The sequence below is a fragment of the Haliotis asinina genome, chromosome 12 (assembly GCF_037392515.1).
Source record: "Haliotis asinina isolate JCU_RB_2024 chromosome 12, JCU_Hal_asi_v2, whole genome shotgun sequence".
NCBI classification, from domain to species: domain Eukaryota; kingdom Metazoa; phylum Mollusca; class Gastropoda; order Lepetellida; family Haliotidae; genus Haliotis; species Haliotis asinina.
The window spans coordinates 27,281,259-27,301,510 of NC_090291.1; the positions used below are offsets into that span (position 1 = coordinate 27,281,259).

At 40.6% G+C, this 20,252-nt stretch overlaps 1 protein-coding gene across 1 annotated transcript in view; it reads left to right on the forward strand.

Annotated features, from left to right (window-relative positions):
- Positions 1-19,921, forward strand: part of LOC137257445 (sushi, von Willebrand factor type A, EGF and pentraxin domain-containing protein 1-like) — a 38,050-nt gene extending 18,129 nt beyond the window's left edge. The window contains exons 18-31 of the mRNA XM_067794776.1: positions 202-315; positions 494-625; positions 3,138-3,364; positions 4,072-4,258; positions 4,799-5,023; positions 11,209-11,436; positions 12,038-12,703; positions 13,054-13,167; positions 14,740-14,828; positions 14,977-15,041; positions 15,316-15,506; positions 15,808-15,949; positions 16,580-16,692; positions 17,733-19,921. Of these exons, the coding sequence (XP_067650877.1) occupies positions 202-315; positions 494-625; positions 3,138-3,364; positions 4,072-4,258; positions 4,799-5,023; positions 11,209-11,436; positions 12,038-12,703; positions 13,054-13,167; positions 14,740-14,828; positions 14,977-15,041; positions 15,316-15,506; positions 15,808-15,949; positions 16,580-16,692; positions 17,733-18,535 (3,296 nt within the window). The 3' untranslated portion in view covers positions 18,536-19,921. The remainder of the gene's footprint in view (positions 1-201; positions 316-493; positions 626-3,137; positions 3,365-4,071; positions 4,259-4,798; positions 5,024-11,208; positions 11,437-12,037; positions 12,704-13,053; positions 13,168-14,739; positions 14,829-14,976; positions 15,042-15,315; positions 15,507-15,807; positions 15,950-16,579; positions 16,693-17,732) is intronic.
- The last annotated feature ends 331 nt before the right edge of the window (positions 19,922-20,252 follow it).

Genomic DNA, 20,252 nt, shown 5'->3' on the forward strand with positions numbered 1-20,252 from the left:
GATCATTTATTGGAAATTTTAAAGTTGTTGACAACTGCTTTATCTTTGAATGTCCATGTTTGTAGTTAATTTGTTACACCAAAAGTGGCAAATGTCTCAGGTTCCTCCCCACATAAGACTGAGATGCCCTGATTAACGGAAATATTGTTACAAGAAAGCAGTGTGTTAATTATACTCACTCACAATTACATTTTATCACAGGTTTGTATTGTGATATCCTGATTGACCTCTGCTTGACCTTCCCATGTCAAAACTCAAGGAAATGCCGCACATTTCAGAATGATTTTGAGTGTGATTGCCTCCCAGGCTATGTTGGTAAGTACTTAGATATCTACTGGCTACTGTTTATTGCTCCTCATTTCAACCACTACATGACAGACTCATTTTTCATAGAAATACAAAGTGGGCGAGAACAATGCCCTTAGTTGATACAATGTGAAACTTTAAGTTTGACAGTAATTATATATAATTTACCTTGTGTTTTTGTTTGCAGGTAAACAATGTTCTTTTGAAACTGATGAGTGTGCCAGCAGTCCTTGCCAGAATGGGGGCACATGTTTTGACCGAGTGAATGGTTACTACTGCAACTGTCTAGGGGGCTATATTGGTGACCACTGTGAACGAGGTACAGCTGTTAGTCTTTTATAGAAAACAACTTGAACTCTATGACAAAGAAACTATATTTCAACTATAAAGTGTATATTTATAGTACTTTATGTTGCTTGTTTGGACCTGTGAAGATCTGAGTTAGAATTGGTCTTCAGTAACCCATGTTTGTCTAAAGAGGTGACCAATGGTATTAGGTGGTCAGCCTTGCTGGCTTGGTTTACACATATCATTGTATCCAGTTTGCGTAGATCACTGCTCTTGCTGTTGATCACTGGATTGTCTGGTCCAGACTCGATTATTTACAGACCGCCGCCATATAGCTGGAATATTGCTGAGTGCAGCGTAAAACTAAACTCACTCACTCACTCACTCACTGTTGTTCCTTTGACTGTTCAGTGGAAACAACATGAAATGAAAAATGGTTTCCAGCCTCATTAACACATTGACTGCGTACCACAAGTATACGTATAGTATCAATTCTGGCTGAATTTGCTGCTATCAGTTATCTGGAAGGTAATGCACAGCCTGCAACTACCCCAGGCTTATCATGTGACAGCCAGTTGAGGTCATTTTCTTCTCTTGGACCCTGACACAATCACGTGAGATAGAATAAGTCTTGTAAATATCCAGTTTATAATTCTAATCTTTATTACATAAAAATTTATCCTATTTTACATTATGCAATCTTTGACAAGGAGCTTTAATTCCATGTAACAGGCAGTTATGTGTGAAATGTGTATAATCTCCCATTATCATCATCAAGACAGGCAGGTTGAGTAGGGATCAGTGAAGTGTTGGCTTAAGTGGATTGCGTTCTGTAGAAGTAAGGTTAAGTGTTGGAAGTATTGGAGGCAGGTTAATCACGTAAGGGCCTTGGCTACAATAATATTCTGAAGGAGCATCTCAAGGATGTGTCATTGGAAGGAATCAGCTAAGTGAGTTCCCTTAAGCCATCTGAGAGGCTACGGTTCCTTCTTGGTGAAGAACCAAAATCTTTTGAATGTATGACTATTAGTCTCTGTCCCTTGTCTTTGGCGAGAGCTGCCTTCATCAAGATACAATCAATGCAAGGTGAATAAGGGTCATGATAAAGTCCATTACATCTTCCACAAATTGTGTGTGGGCCACATGTCCTGACTCAACCTTATCTTTCTTAAAATAATTACTTTTACACTTTCTATGATTTGTTATCTCTGTATTTTTCAAGATGAAACAAAATCTCAGTATGTGGATTGGATATCTGGTGGTATTTGGGCAATGTGTTAAAGAACCTGAAAATGTTATGTCATGTCGATATTCAGGAGATAATCTGAGATAGGATTAAACTTTTGAGGATCCTAAAGTTTGTATAACAAACTGAATTATTATGGACTAAAATCACAGTTCTGTATGTGGATAATCAGTTGTATATGTCAGGTATATATAAATATACTTGACATGACTACTGTAAACCAGGAAAGTTTTATGTCGATAATATTTTGCGATTGAACAGTTAATACCATAAATGCGACGATAAAATTTTGCGAGTTGTAAGACTTTGATCAGTATACTCACTTTGCCATTTTATGTTATGAAAGCAACAACACCGAAGCGTCAGTTCACATACGGTGATTGCTTCCTGTTGTTTTGTAATACCATGCAAGCGATACACAAGCACTGTTAACAGTGGGCCTGATTGCTATTGTTTTGGTGTCTGCACAAGCACTTTCAAGAAGTTGGTGATTATATTGGAGTAGGGACATTCATTTGTAACATGTCGTCATATACCCCAGCTGAGAGCCATGATGTGATCCCGCTAGATTTCCCTTCCCCCTTTTATATTTTCTTTTTCTCGTAATCAGAAAATTATAATTAAAAGATTTCTCAAATAATATCTATGGTTGTCTTTTCCCCAATGTCAGTGGCTTCTCGCATACATCCTGTTTGTCGTTTGAATCAGCAAAACTATTGATCGTTGACATGCGAAAGCAGCTTTAAATAAAAGCGACGATTTATTAATGTGACACAATAAACATCGCATTTTTCGGTCTAATTTTTTGCATGCAAACATTTCCTGGTTTACAGTATCTTGTGTATAAATAGTAGAAAGATACCTAAACAGTTGGTAGGTACATGATACCATACAGTATATAATGCCGTGATTGATTTATTGCCACACAAACTTGAAAGACTGAGAGATGCTATGTAATTGTCAATTGTAATTGTCAGCTCATTTTATACTTGAAGTGCAAGCATTGATTCTCTAATAGTTTCAGAAAGCCCAGTGAAACCTGCACTTTAATACCTCCAGATTATGATACAGAAACATAATTAGTTACAAAGTTATGAAGTTGAATCATATGAGTTCTTGTATGTGGGTTGACAATCAGAATAACTGGAACAGTGTGGAGAACAGCATGAAGTCACTGAAGGTCTGGCCAGGTCACTGATGTTGATATGCCAATATTAATGTAACACTGCCACCACATGCTGTAAGGGTTAACATTGACCGTCATGATATCATTCATACCTCAATTCTTCTCTTTCAGAAGTTAATGCTGACTTTGACCTTCTGTTTGCTGAGAGGTCTTCGTATGGTTTTGTTTCAATGGAAAGGGAGGTAATCCCAGCATTGGCAGCAGTCAGTGTCTGTACCTGGGTGAGAACTAGTCAAGTGTTGGGATCAGGAACTATTTTCTCCTATACAATACCTGGACATGAAGGTGATGGCATCATTGTACCAGAGTTCTGGTTAAGTGACGATGGGGTGTTGAAGGTAACAACCATGCTACACTTTGTTGTAATAAAGCTGTGACAAAATATGGATATTTCAAATAACTTTGTTTTGTTTGGTTGGAAAAGATCTTGTGATATGAATATATTTGTTTACACCTTTGATTCCAAAATAGGAATTGTGAATTTTAGAGAAGCACAATATGTGTCACAATGAGATTTTCATATATAAATAAAGTGCTGAAGTAAATACAGAACTTTAAGCCAGTTGAACCTCCATCATACATCTTATCTTATTTGAAGAAATATTTAGAGATTAAAATCAGTGCTTGGTATCATCTGATATGAGAAAATCAGTTGTATTACAGCACTAGTACATTTCACTGGTAAGCTAAATGAGTGAGTGAGTGAGTTTAGTTTATGCCACACTCAGAAGTATTCTAGTTGTATGGCTGAAGCTTGTAAACATATAACTGAGTCTGGACCAGAGTATTCTGTGATCAGCAGCATGAATGTCAGTCTACACAACTGAAATACGATGACATGTAAGGCAGTGAGCTTCACCCCTGATCCTGTTAATCATGTGTTATGATAAAAATGGTTTTCTTAATATCAATTCTAATGTGGATCTTCATGGACGTAAGCTGTATGAACTGATATAGGAAAATATGTACAACACCCCTCAGAAGTGCCTCTTGTGACCTGGCATTTGTGAATTTCACACAACTCGCCCTTTACCATGGTTTCCAGCTGTCTTTGAGGCAGGAGAGCGTGACCACCAGCGTGTCACTGGCCCCCAACGTGTGGCACCATGTCTGTGTCACCTGGCACAGCGATGGTGGAGCGTGGAACATCTACATTAATGGAACAAGACAAGCAGCCGGAGTGGGACTGGCAATGGGGTATGAACTGATTGGTGGAGGCACCTTGGTTATTGGTAAGACAATTTCATTGTCAGGTGGACTTTGGAGGAAGTTCTTCCATAATGCTTGGATTGAATTTGCTCACAAGCAATGATGGTTTAGGTTTTTGCTTGACATTTGCTTTGTAGGTTTTTGAAGCACAATAGTGCAAATCCTCCAAGTATTCATTAAATGTACCCTATATTACTGGAAATAAGCTGAATTTTGAGGATTCTCAAAATAGCAGTCTGCAGAAAGGGGTGAGCTTATCTTTAGGTTATATGTTAATCAGATGGTTTTTCAAGGGTTACGATATGACATTGTATTGCCTCTCATCAATGAACAGGCGAAGATGACTGTGTCAGTAAAGATGTCAAATTTGCAATAAGACATCACTACACCAGATTATTTACCTTTTAATTTGTTTCACTGGGCATTGTCTATTCTCTTTATAAACAACCTAAGGTTTGCCTTTTCTAAATGATAATAACTTTCAAACCTAAACAAATACTAAATTATACACTATATGTAAAGGATACGATGTGATGATGGTGGAATCAACGTATGTCCTCCAGGTCAGCAACAAAATACTCACGGCAACATCTTCAACTTTTGGGAATCCTTTATTGGTGAGATAAGCCAGTTTAACATCTATGGTGAGCCTCTTTTGGAAGACCAGGTCACTGTATTAGCCAATCAGAGCAAGTGTGACATGTCCTATGGTTCTGTGTTGTCATGGACACAAGTTCTGGACGGAGTCTATGGAGATGTTCTTATCAGAAACCGATCACGATGTTTGGGTGAGTTATTTGTATTCATTAGTCTCAGTCTGAGTGCATTTAAGGAGTAGGTATTACAGAGAATAAAATTGAGGATAAAGAAATATTTTATTTTCAAAATTGCTTTTAATGATGTCAGTTCCTGTGTTTTAGCAGCAAGCCAACAGACTTAAGTTACTGTTCTACTTGTTGATTAGAGTTATTTCCCATTATCATAACACATTGAATAATCACTGGCCTTTCATGTAAGACAAACAAAAATTAATGTTTCCTCACAAGTTATGAATTCCACACACTACATTTTCAGTTGGAACTATACTCTTGGATTTTGAAATATAAATGTATACTCTTAAAAAAAGTAGGGGAACTTCATTTTTTTTTATTTACGATAAAAATATTTCAATCAATGTTGATATGATATTAGTGAATGTTTTGAGAGTGCATCACCATTTGCACTTCCTCATTAAAATTAATGTTCTAAGTGATGTTTAGACCTCCTTGAAAATGGGACCCATGCATGTGTATGGACTACTGTGTTGTGCACGTGCATATCATGCATTCTGTTTAAGAGTGGTAATAGAGGGAAATGGTGGTGCGTTCAAAAGGTGTCTGTCCTTGAAACGTTTGTTAATGTTTACACTTCCTTTCCAAACCGAAAGTTCAGGTTCCCCCTACCTCTTTTAGTAGAGTATGTGTTATGATGACTGAAACAGGAGCATTCTGTATAGCCTAGAGAAGCCTGAACGGAGAACACAAGGGTCAAGGAAGCAGCTGTTATGTTATACAGGGTTACAGAATACATACTGGTGTTATGTGAATTACACTGAATGAGGAGTTGAACAAGGCTTCAGGATATCTGTGTAGGGACAGATATGAAATGAAACCGTATGTAGCTCTGCAGTAACCCAGACACAGATGACCTCCCCTTCAACATGACCATTCCTCCAGCATTGACCTTCCCTCCAACTTGACCTTTACAACATGATCACTCCTCTAGAATAAATCTTCCCTCCAACATGACCTTCCCACCCACGTGACCTTCTTTAGCATGACCTTTTCCCACCATGACCTTCCTTCCAACTATACCTTTCCAACATGACCATTCCTCTAACATAAACCTTCTCTCCAACTTGACCTTCTGTAATGTTTTAAGTACTCCGTGTACGCTTCATATACAATTCCCATTTTTTGTGGAGAAAACGTCGCATGGCATGTTGGGTAGGGCTAGTTCAGGAGTCACGTCCGCCATGTTTGTACCTTAACGGTATTAAAACCAAAATCGAACATTTATCCATGTTTTGTGATCCATCACAAATTGGCGACGAGGTAAACTAAATCTACATGTTCAGCAGCATGTCTGGTCACCATATTTTCGGTGAATTCAAGCCTAGTGAAGAAACTTGGGCATGTTACATCGAGCGGTTGGACGCATACTCTGTTACCAACGATGTAACCGAAGAAGAAAAGAAACGATCGTTTCTCATCAGTGTTGTGGGTCCTAAAACTTATGGACTTATGCGAAATCTAGTTTCGCCTGATAAACCGAAGGATGTTCAGTTCGACGTGCTCACCTCGGCTGTTCAGGATCACCATCACCCCCGACCGTCCACCATAGTGCCACGTTACAAGTTCAACACATGCTTCCGGCAGCCCGGTCAGACTATCGGAGGATATGTAGCCGATCTTAGGCAGATCGCAGAATTCTGTGATTACGGAGAGGAACTTGAAAACAATCTGAGGGACAGATTAGTGTGTGGCGTAGCGGATGACCGCATACAACGGCGATTACTCTCTGAAACGAACTTGAACTACAAACGTGCTTTAGAAATCGCTCAAGGCATGGAAATGGCCGCGAAAAACATATCGGATATACAACCTCAAGGTCAGTCTCACAAGAAAACAACGGAAAACCACGGAAGTGTCAATTACGTGAGTAAAAACAAAAAACAATTCTCATCCAAGGGGCGTAACTCTGGTTTCTCTTCATCAAACGGAAAAGTAAACAAAGTCAAAAAGCCATGTTATCGATGTGATAGTGACTCTCATACCTCGGACAAGTGCAAGTTTATTGATGCAGAATGTTCATATTGTCACATTAAAGGCCATATAAAAAATGCATGCAGTAAAAGAAAAGGAAAAAAGCACAGAGTTAATTTTGTTGAGGGAGATGAAAATGATAACAGTGAAAATGATGAAACTGCTTATGAACTGTTTTCTCTACAAAAAGGGAACAGCAAATCTGAACCATTCATGATTACTGTAGGTCTTAATGGCAAAGAAACAAGCATGCTTTATGACACAGGTGCAAGCATTTCTGTTATGAGTGAACAGACATACAAAGCACTTTGGCCTGAAAATGCTCCTCCCATTAAACACGGACCAGTTGTTCTGACCAGTTATTCTGAAAACAAACTTGACGTACTTGGATACATTGAGATTGAAGTTACATGCAAACAACAAAAAGCATCAGCTCAGCTGACAGTCATTAAAGGTAAACAACCCAGTTTGTTTGGCCGAAATTGGATCCGAATGTTCAAGATAAACAATCTTTCAGATTTGAACTGTGTTTCAAGTGACGTTTCCCTGAATGACATTCTTAACAAACATGATGATGTGTTTCGTGCAGAACAAGGTGAAATCCAAATCATGGTAGGCAAGATTTACGTTGATCCTGATGCTAAGCCTATCTTTTTCAAGCCACGCCCACTTCCTTTTGCTATGAAGGAAAAGGTGGATGCTGAGCTCGATCGACTTATCGATCAAGGTATCATTTCCCCGGTACAACATTCTGATTGGGCCACACCCATTGTACCAGTTCTCAAGGGGGACAACTCAGTGCGTCTCTGCGGAGATTACAAAGTGACTATAAACAGGGTGTGTCAGCAAGACCCCTATCCTATTCCTCGCATTGAGGATTTGTACGCTAGACTTTCGGGTGGTCAGCGTTTCACTAAGATAGATCTCACAAGTGCCTTTCTCCAACTACCTATTGATGAACAGTCAAAGAAATATACCACAATAAACACACACAGAGGACTTTTCCAATTCAACCGATTACCTTTTGGTATAAAATCGGCTCCTGGGATCTTCCAAAGGTGCATGGATAACCTACTTTAAGGCATCAACATGACCGGAAGTTATCAAGATGACATCATCACCACCGGCGCTAATGACAAACAGCATCTACAGAATGTCAACACTGTCCTCAGCAAGCTTTCAGAGGCTGGAGTTAGAGTGAAACGTGAGAAGTGTGTCTTTCAGGCACCCGAGGTTGTCTACTTAGGACACCGTATCAGTGCCGACGGATTGCACCCAATGCAAGACAAGGTATCAGCCGTAGCCAATGCACCAGCTCCGAAAAACGTGACTGAACTGAAATCCTATTTGGGATTGCTGAACTACTACGGTAGGTTCCTGCCGAACTTATCTACAGTGTTAGCACCACTGCACATCCTGCTCAAGAAGGATGCTAAATGGCAATGGGAAGCCATGCAACAGAAAGCCTTCCAGAAGTCAAAAGAACTTCTACAGTCTGCTGAAGTTCTCGTTCACTTCGACCGTGACAAAGAACTGGTGCTTGCCACAGATGCATCTGCCTACGGCCTCGGCGCCGTACTCTCACACAAGATGCCCGACGGTTCACAGAGACTGATTGCCTTCGCTTCACGTACCCTAAACCAGGCGGAAAAGGGCTACTCACAAATAGAAAAGGAGGGACTCTCAGTCATTTTGGTGTGAAAAAGTTCCACCAAATTCTCTACGGCACCCACTTCTGGATCTCCAATGATCACAAGCCTCTACTATTCCTCTTCGGAGAAAAGAAAGGGATATCTGCCATGTCATCGCCAAGAATACAGAGATGGGCAATCACCCTCTCAGCATATGACTACTCGTTCATGTACACCCCGGGTAAGGACCTGGGTCATGCGGACGTTCTCAGCCGTTTGCCTCAACATGTGAACATACCTCCTGTGCCGTCGCTCCCTGAAACTATCTACCTCATGGACTTCCTGGAGACAACACCAGTTACAGCCAAGGAGATAGAGAAATGGACAAGTCCTGATCCCGTGTTGTCCTGAGTACACAGACTCGTACAGCATGGTTGGCCAGAGTCAACACACACTGATGCATCACTCCGACCTTACTCAGCCAGACGAAATGAGCTCAGCACTCATGGTGGAGTGATACTGTGGGGATCTCGTGTCATTGTCCCTGAACCAGGACGGAGTCGAATCCTTGATGTACTTCATGAGGGACACCCAGGTATTGTAAAGATGAAAATGCTCTCGCGCAACTATCTGTGGTGGCCACGACTAGATGAAGACATTGAGCTGAAAGTAAGAAGCTGTGAGCCCTGTCAGATCAATGCAAAGGCCCCGCCTGCTGTGAACATTCACCCCTGGGAGTACCCCCGTACTCCGTGGCAGAGGATACACATAGACTTTGCTGGACCCCTCATGAACAAAATGTTCCTGGTGATAGTCGATCCACATACCAAATGGATGGATGTACACGTCATGAACAACTCTACTTCCGAAGCAACCATCGGTAAACTACAGTCTTCCTTCGCAAACTTTGGTCTCCCCAAAACTCTAGTCTCAGACAACGGGACTTGCTTCACAAGTTCTGAATTCCGTGACTTCACACAGAAAAACGGAATAAAACACGTGTTCACTCCTCCGTACCACCCAGGCTCAAACGGTCTCACTGAGAGGTCAGTCCAAACTCTAAAAGAAGGACTAAAGAAAATGGACGGTGGTAGTGTAGAATACAAAGTCTCACGATTCCTGTTCAGATATCGTTCCTTACCTCACTCAACCACAGGGAAATCCCCAGCGGAGCTGATGTTCAGCAGGAGAATGAGGACCAGTCTGGACTTGTTACACCCTGACGACTCTGAAACAGTGCTAAAGGCACAAACCACTCAGAAACATTACCGAGATACTCACACCAAACAGAAAACAATCTTAGCTGGTGACCCAGTCTACGTCGCAAACTTCGGATCGGGTCAGAGATGGATTCCGGGTAAAGTCAGCGAAACATCGAGTTCAACAGCAATCATAGTCCTCAACGATGGCCGAGTAGTCAGGAGACACTTCGACCACATCAAGCTGAGATACAGCACGAGCGAAGACGCAACACAGCTTGAGACACCCACCATGTCTCAGGCAGGCGAGACAACCATGTCTCCGGTGAGTGAGACAAAATCGAACACTTCGACAACGGAAGTTGGGCTGACCAACTCGCAACCAAAAACTGTGTCAACGCCGGTGACCCCTGCTAGTACACGCTCTGAGGCGTGTAACCTGAGGCGTTCGAGTCGCACGACCAAACCTCCAAAGAGACTGATCGACTCGATGTGAAGACCTGATGTTATGATTATATGAACTTTAAATGTGTTTCAGTGTTAAAGTTTAACCCAAGAATGGGACAGTTTCAGTTTTCGTTAAATTCTACAGTTCTAAGTGATTTCCAATGGACACTAAAGTTATCTAAAGTTCAAGTGATTTTCAGTGGACTCTAAGTCTTAAAAGTTTAAGTGATCATTGATCATTACCTATGACAGGCAGTCACTCCTCTTTTATTTCACAGAACTATTAAAATCTTAAAGGGGGAGGTATGTAATGTTTTAAGTACTCCGCGTACGCTTCATATACAATTCCCATTTTTTGTGGAGAAAACGTCGCATGGCATGTTGGGTAGGGCTAGTTCAGGAGTCACGTCCGCCATGTTTGTACCTTAACGGTATTAAAACCAAAATCGAACATTTATCCATGTTTTGTGATCCATCACACCTTCCCTCCCTCATGACCTTCATTCCAGCATAACCTTCCCTCCAACAGGATAGAATTCACACTTAAAACATACAGTTTCATTCCCACACATCTTTGTGTTTCTTCTTTTTCTTTCATTCACTGTAACATGTTTGCAAGCTTCTTTTTGGTCTCATGTGTCAACTTCTTCGATAATAAATAATTAGTTATACTATAAATAGTCCTGTAGACATTTTACTGGCACATTGTTTGAGCCATTTGGTGGCATGTTCACCTTTTGTCATTAGATGTAATGACATGTTTCATTTCCAGATTCTAGCATTCAGTATATGGTATGAGAGAATGACCAAACAATAGATGAATTTTCTATATTTTTCACCATATTATATACAATGGCAAGTATGCAGTATAAAATTGTTGTGTCTGCTGCAGATGTCAATGAGTGCAAGCTGACAGACAACTACCCCTGTCAGCCAAATCATATTTGTGAGGATATGATTGGAGGATACAACTGTAGCCGCTGCCAGTATGGTTACCAAGGCGATGACTGCGATGAACCAATAGATGAATGTCTGTTGGGTATTTGTCAGAATGGGTCTTCATGTACAGATGGCCCAGATCCATGGGACTTTGCATGTCACTGTCTGGCTGGGTACACTGGTAAGAGATGGACCAGCCACAGCTTATAATGCTGTTCTGTATTTGTCGGTTTTGTATGATTAATTAAGAATACCAGCTGGCTCACAGGTAATGAAACCAGATATAAAATGAGGATTGAAAGGACATAATATACCCCTCTTCATTGTAGTCACTCCACCTTAGTAACAGTGTAAGAATCTCCAGTGAAACATTACAGAATGCACTAAACCAGAAGTTTATTGCAGAGTAGTTACATGTTTATCAGATCTGTAACATATGAAGAATTGATCTTCTGTAACCCATGCTTGTTGTAAGAGGCAACTAAAATTGGATGGTCGGACTCACTGACTTAGTTGACACATGTCATTGTATCCCAACTGTGTCTGATCCAGGCTTGATTATTAACAGATTGCTGCCATATAGCTGGAATGTTGCTGTGTGACATGTAAAACTATACCCACTCTCTTAGAGTTCTGTTTCCTGGAGTCCTTGTGGAACCATTGGATACAGTGTCACTGTCAGGAAGGGTGCCTGCTGAAAGATAAAAAGTATACAGTGGTATCCATTACATGTGTGACAGAATGGTCAACAAGTAGGTCTATATGTTCTTTCTCTTCATCAGGTGCAAACTGTCAAAATACCATTGACTATTGTGAATCCAACCCATGTTTGAACAGCGGTGTGTGTGTGTCTCGAGTTGGTGGTTATGAATGTGAGTGCAGATCTATCAACACTGGACCACACTGTGAGGATCTTGGCTCTTCCTGCTGGCCAAACCCTTGTCAGAATGGTGGAGCCTGTTCTTCAGCGGGTGACACATTTAACTGCAACTGTCCTGAAGGCTATAATGGCACAAGATGTGAAATCCACACCCGCAGATGTCGAGAAAACCCTTGCCAAAATGGAGGGGCTTGTACAGTTGAAAATGGCCGCCATGTCTGCTATTGTAACCTTCACTGGAAAGGTCATAGGTGTGAAGTGAAGGTTGTGACAGATTGTTCCTTGGCTCCATGTGTCAATGGTGGGACTTGTGAGGCTGAAGACAGTGACATTGGCTATATCTGCCACTGCCCCACACGGCCAGGGGTCCTTCTAGACTCCAACTGTGGCTATGTTAGCCCCTGTGATGCATACCCATGTTTTGACCGAGGAGTCTGTGTGTCAATGCCCAACAACACCTTCATGTGTGACTGCAACCCAGGCTACAGCGGGAGGCAGTGTGAGGTTGATGGCACTCTTGGACCGTCATCAACAACAACAACTGACACATTGGCCTCTACAACTACAGGTTGGTCATTCTTGCTCTCAGTATGAAGGTGCATTCATAAAATATTCCTATACAACTGTTGAGCAAAACATAGAAGTACAATGTGAAATAAGCTTATGACACATGATGGGGTATTTTCTGCAGAACACTACATGATGTTTTAAATATTGTTGTCTTATAGATATTGGTGCTCATCGCCTGTGTGTTAATCACTGGCCTCCATGTTACAGATCTATGCTCATTGTCTGTGTGTTAATTGCTGACCTGCATTTTACAGATGTATGCACATAGTCTGTATGTTAATTGCTGACCTCCATGTGACCGATCTATGCTCACTCTCAGTGTGTTAATTGTTGTCCTCCATGTTACAGATCAATGCTCACTGTCTGTGTGTTACAATGGTGGCACATGTGTGGAGCAGTCTGGGGTGTGTGTGTGCCCCATGGAGTATACAGGGGTACGGTGCCAGGTGCAGAAGCACACAGGTATGAAGTCAGCCATTCTTCCTGTTTTCAGAGGATATGTTTTTCAAATTTGTTATGATTCAAGTGATTATGGTTCCAGTATCTTTGTTATCATGTTCACACATGAAATTTTCTGTTTGTGTAGCTGGTAGTAGAGCTTAACATATAGTCTGGTTCATAATTATTGAGAATTTTTCTTCTTACTTTGAGCTATCCTAACACCTCAACTGATTCACTGATACTTAAAACTAAGTAATGGTATAAGGGAGGTAACTCATCTTGGCCTACTGAGTATAGTACAATTAGAGTTACCTCCCCTGAATTTGTAGCAGACGTCATTTTCCTCAGCACTGTCAACAATGTCTGCTGAAGATAAAAGAAGGTTGATTTTTGAGTTGTGTAATCAAGGAATTGATGATGTAAATACATTGGTAGGGAGAACAGGAACTCCTCTTTCTACTGTGTATAGGATTAGGAAGACTTTTAAAGAGGGAAAGGATTTTGGGCACCAGAAAGGAGCAGGGAGACCCAGAAAATTGGACTTCTCAGATCGCGTCCGGCTGGGAATTTTAGCGACTAAAAAGCAAAGGGCAAGCATCTCCAACATCAGGTATGAAATGATAGATAGGGGATCAACAGTTGTATCAAAATCTACAGTTAGAAGAAATTTGATTGATCTTGGATGGGAGAAAAAGACTGGAATTCCTTCTCCTCTCATGAAACAAGAACATAAAGACAGGCATGTTGAGTGGTGTTTGGCATATGAAAACTTTGACAGGGAAAATGTGATTTTTACTGATGAAAGCTCAATATGGGTATATCCCAATAATGTGAAAATATGGACAAAGTCTGCGTCAGCACCGTTGTATCGACGACCTAAATACAGCCCAAAGTTTCATGTATGGGGAGGGATATCCTTATTAGGAACGACCCCGCTGTGTGTGTTTGAGGGAAATCTGACAAGTCAACGCTACACTAACATATTAGATAATTTTCTCCTTCCAAGTGCACATGTGTTTTATGGAAATGACTGGATTTTGCAGCAAGATAATGATCCTAAACACACCGCAAAACATGCCAAGCAGTGGTTTCAGGAGAAAAATGTGACTGCATTACCATTTCCTGCATATAGTCCTGACTTAAATCCCATTGAGAACATTTGGGGGATGATGAAGGAATGTGTGAATCAAAAGGGGTTGACAAAAATTGAAGACATGAAGAGAGAAGTGGTCCGATACTGGGACAGCATAACTCACGAGACACTAACCTCTCTGATAGGAAGTATGCCTACCCGTCTTAGACTGTGCCGTGAAGCTCAAGGAGACTTGATAAAATATTAAATTGTTACCTACACAACATGAAAAGGTCAGTTCACTTTCACAATACATTCAATTTTATCTGATTTGTTCTCGTTTAATAATATGAAATGCTTTAGCTATTCTCAATAATTTTGAACCATACTGTATATGTTTTAGATCTTTACTTTTGATCATGATTTGACCATTGATTTTATTGATTACCTCTTATTAGGCAGTATGCTTGTGTACACTGATTGCTCAGAAAAGACTGCTCACTTGTTACTTCCTTTGGCAGTGCTGTCCAGCTATGAAGGCAAGGTAACAATCCAGATGCCTTACACCACCCGCAACAGACAGACGGTACTGGCTGACTTCAGTAGACAGGTGAGGTCGTCCGTAGTACTTGGTTGTATCATGATCATGAGCCATTGCGATATGCATAACTTAAAGATAAGGAAACTTTTGACAAGGTAGCTGCCAGCTCAAGCAGTATCATGTTTCAAATATCACTGTGCTTAGCATTTTGCTTCAGGTTGAGAATGTAATGTCAGCACTGAAGAGTACTGGACAGCTGGATGTCACCATCAAGTCTCTCAGGTAGAGCCCTGCCGCTGTATCGGCATTCCTCATACTCATGGCATTATATGTGTAATTTCATTACGTATTTCTGATAGCAGAATTGTACAGAACTGTTAAACACGTAAAATAAGCTCTTACACAGTGATATTTCTGACAGTCCATTACGTTGTTATCTACAATTCTAAAAACACCCATTTGCTTTAAGATTAGACATGATTTAAGTGAAGTGATCTAGAATCTACACTTCAGTGTTAACAGATTCTACTAAAGTTAAACAATATTTGTATATTAGGCCTTCAGCTGACAAGAGTGAAATGGTGGCTGAGTTTGAAGCAACTTACACCCAGTATGTGACAAGTATGACTGAGAAGATTGGGTACATGGCTCTGAGGAATGTTCTCCATGATGCAGTGAGCAGTGGCCACATTGGAAACCTACAAACCAGCATCAAGGGTTTCCACTTCCAGGAAACTGTGAAACCTGGTGGGTGGCTGCCTGGTTTTAGTTATCACTGGACAGAGATTTCAGGTCATATTGTATCACAGAAAACTTCCTTTGGTGTTTCTGTCACCGGCAGAAATTTCTGAAATTGGTTGAAGAAGGTGGCTTAAGACTGAGTTGTACAATGTATGACCTGATAATGTGTGTATGATTCTAGTGTGTGTGTGGAGAAAACACTGGGCTGGTTTTATGGGTGCTGGTGGATCTGCTGGTTAACTGGTCAAGTAATGGAGCTGGTGGACTGAAGACATGTGAATTGATCAGTTTTTGTTGTTTGTTCCAGATTCCAATGGGAAGGACACGACTGACCACATGACCATCTACTTGTCTCTTGGTCTTGTGTGTACCACCATCCTGATGGCATGTCTCATAGCCTGGGTGGTGTGTAAGATACACCGATATAGGAAGAGGAGGGCCTCCATGAAGTGAGTGTCTTGTAAAGGGGGTGTCTTGTAAAGTGAGTGTCTTGTGAAGTGTATCATGTGAAGAATGTCATATAAAGTGAATCTTGTGAAGTAAGTGTCTTGTGAAGGGGGTGTCTTGTCAAGTGAGTGTCTTGTGAAGTGTATCATGTGAAGTGTACCATGTAAAGTGTGTTGTGAAGTTTATCATTTGAAGTAAGTGTCTTGTGAAGCATATCCTGTGAAATGAGATGTGTGAAGTGTATCATGTGAAGTAAGTGTCTTGTTACATGAAATGTGCTTTGTGGAGTCAATGTGTCAAGAGAAATGTGTTAACTTAAGTCAGTTGTTAATTAAAGTGATTTGTGTTCCAATTAGAAAACTACAAGGTTGTGTAAACAAAAGACTTAAAAGTTTGCTGTGTTCAATCATTTCCTTGGCATCTACATCTGTATATGTCATCAGCAAGGTGTTGTGGGTGAACTTTCTGTCTAAATACACAGAAGCCTTTCGACTTTTATCAAATGTATGACAGTAATGTATTTTTTCACTATGAATGCCATTTGGGATTAAACTAGCTACAGGTGATTGGATAAAGAGTGATTAAGCTCTTTCCTCTGTGCACAGTTTTACAATGTACATTTATCCCTCCAGTCTGCTACCAAGCATGAACAACGCTGCGGCAGTGAACATGACGATGCTGACTAACCCAGTGTTCGAGCATGCTGATGAAGACCACCGCAGAACTCATGGCAGCATGACTGAGGGTTTGTGTTCACACGCACACGCACACGCACACGCACACGCACACGCACACGCACACGCACAGACATATGTTATAAGTTGTAGGTTTATCTTGAGGGGAACACAGCTTCATGTACACACTGTGTGACCATATAAACAGACACAAACACTCTATACTTTAAGGGAAATAAATACATCTATCAACAGTTTTAATAATTTACCACCATTCAAGATTGTCTGCATGTTTGCACGTTGCCTTATTAACAGATGACAATTGTCATGTTTGCCCTATATATCACATACTCAAAATCAGCGTTACTATACATTATGTGATGCCTGCTCACTCTAAAGCTGTTCATATGAGTATAGTTGGTGTATAGTTTTACCGTTGGCACCCTGCTGTAGCTGGGCATGTTGATATTTAACACAATCAGTGCATTTCAAATATTTCACTCATTAGAGACTGGTTACTGTAAACAGCCAAATTTCGCGACCGTTTAATTTTCGCGAACTTCGCGTCAGGCTTCATGACGTGAGAATAAAAACACGCGATAATATAGATATATCATACACTCTATTCAGGTAAGTCAACAACACAAAAACAATACAGGTGTCATTGCTCAATCACGTGTCACAGCTGGGCTAATCTGGATTAACACGGCTCAATCACGTTCTATTTTCATTTCTCTAACACCTAATTAAAAAGGATTAATTCTGAAATCAAATACATTAATTTGTTGTTAGATCACTTCGCAAATCTGTTTATTTTATAACAGTGTAAAAACATTCAGAGATGCCCCTGTAACAAGATCACCTCGCGAAAATAGGAAGGCACGAAAAGGTTTAGTGACCATCACTCGCAAAAATTTATAGGTGCGGAAATAAGACAGTTTACAGTATCTGTTGTCCTTCATCTTCATATGTAACATCATGTCACTGGACATCTTAGGCCATCAGAAGTACGAGTGTTCTAACTGAGACATTTTTACTTTGAATGTTGTGTAATCTTTCATCTTCACATACTGAATATGAGGTAAATATTGAAAAAATGCCTATATTTCAGAGAACACCTATGCTGAGTTTGGAGAAACGATCATTCCATACGAGGTGACCTACTCAACTAAACAAAATCTCAAGGAGTGTAATCTGGTGCGGGCTGCAGCCAGGAAGAACTCAGAGGCATCATTCTCAACTCAACCAGCAGCCCAAGCTGGGAAGGACAAGGGAGGTGACTCTGCTAAGCCTCTCCTTGACAAAGACTATCTCAGTCCTATTGTGTCAAAGAATGAGCTCAGTCAGATGGAAGAGGTGCCAAAAGATGAAAAGAAATTATTGCCAAACTTGAGCAAGAATGGTCATGGGAACCCTGCATTTGACCAAAATGATTATCTTGAACCTGTTAAGTCATGTCCAAAGCCAAATTATGTGAACCAGACTCAAGGTCAAACTACAGGATATGCAAATGAAGGTAACAATGAAGCTGAATGTCAAGGTGAACAATGTCAGATGAAGGGATTAAGTGAGGGTCCAACTACTCATGATCAGTCATCAAGCTGTCATCGGTATCTTGACATGAATGTTTTGAAAGAAAAAGATAGAATGCACAAATTACAGTTTGTAAATGAATCTGAAGCAGGAGTGCCCCAAACCACTCCATTGCCAAAGAATCCCAGTTCACCTATTGACAGATTAGCTTACATGATCAACAAGCCAGTGAGAAGGGAGATAACTGATGAGTATTTAGAACCAGTCCATGAACTTCCCCCAGAGTACCTAGACATATGTCCTCCCAAACCTTCTGAACTTCCTCAACCAAATTTGTCAAAAAGAAAATTGCCCCCTCTGCCCAAAGGTGCAGGAAAGTAATGGATAATTGCCCTTATACATTCACCTGTTAGTAATTTCACATGTACATGGAGAAACCACAGAGTTACAGAAGCTCCATCCTCAATATCTCCAATGTAAATGTTCTGATAAATCAGCACTATACCCTGGATACATCTGTGGCTAGTTTTATTCCCTCCCTTTACTAGTTCAACAGTAACCAATCAGCTAAGCGCCATTAAATTACGACCTAGCTTGACAGTGTCAACAGAGATAGAGGTCACAGAGGCGCAGTCTTTGGGAAATCATACAGGAAAACTGACAGGTCCTAAGCTTTACTAACATATAGGCAAGAACTCCTCTACCTCTACCTTCTTCTACCTCTTACAGAGTCCCTCTTTATGATTTGTGTTGCCAAGTTCAATCGTTTAGACAATTTAAGAAGCAAAAGAAAGCTGTGATGAGTACTCTCAACTTCCCATCATAGACACCAGATTGGATAAAAAGCCAGCCAAGGGAGGTAATACATTTATTGGGCCAAACCGTAGATGCATCCAGGGTGTTGTGGAGATATAGGAAGGTGTACTCTGGATATATTGAGGATGCAGAAGTGCTGAAGCAACATCTTTGCATCCAGTGGCTCTTAAAGACTATGTTCAATATTTGAAAAAAAATAATTCAGTTAGAAATCAAAGAAGTTGGCCAGGGTATGACAGAAAAGTTGTTTAAAGCTGTATTGGGGCCATTTTCCATCCTGTCCAGTATAGTGTCATGCATTTGTCCTCAGCAATAACGGGCAGTGGGGTAGTGGTTGCTTGTCATGAAGCCCATTTCTGGTGTACTCTGATGTTGCTGGAATATTGCTAAAAGCAGCATAAAACCATACTCACTCGCTCCTCACCAGTAACTAGGGTGGATCAGTCCTTACATCAGGGATGTGTTATGGAACAATAAATGTCCACAGTGTAATAGTGTAATAGCCCAATTTTCCAACAATTGTAATTCTGATGTGTGAATTAGGTTTCACGGTATGCAGCATGTTGGAGGGGCTTCAATTCTGTGTTATTCTTGCTGCCTTCGCATATAAACAAGATGTACCACATTCTGTATATATCAAAGACACACAGTTATATTTTGGTTTTAGATTCATGTATATATGTAAGAAACTGTAATTTTCTATATGTGTACAGTTTCCACTATGAAAGTTTAACATCATATCTACTCTGTACATGTCTGACACATGAACATTCTATACATGTATACAGTTTGCTTGTACATTTATACCCAGTGACTGACCATTGAACCCCACAGGACTGTCATATCTCAGTTTTAGATTTCTATCATGAATATATATGTTGTTTATGAACACAACATGACTGTCACATTTAGTAATGTTTGATAGCACCAATAAAGCCTTATATGGGCAACATTGATATTGTTGTGTGGTATCATTCCTCATGAGAGGTGAGGGCAGGTAGTCCACAGAACTGTAGAACCACAGACTTAGCTACATAACAGCTTGTAGACTGAGTTACACATGAGCACGTTGAGCATACCAGCACCGGCAAGATGCCAAGGCATTTAATTAGTTATACAGATTATGTGATATAACAGGGTGAAGATTCAGCTATATTTCAACATGAACGTGATTCAGCTATATTTCAACGTGAAAATACACCTACAAATCATCAGGTAGATTCAGTTGTAGTTGAATATAAAGATTCGGTTAGATATCAGCACACACAGTCATCTACCCATG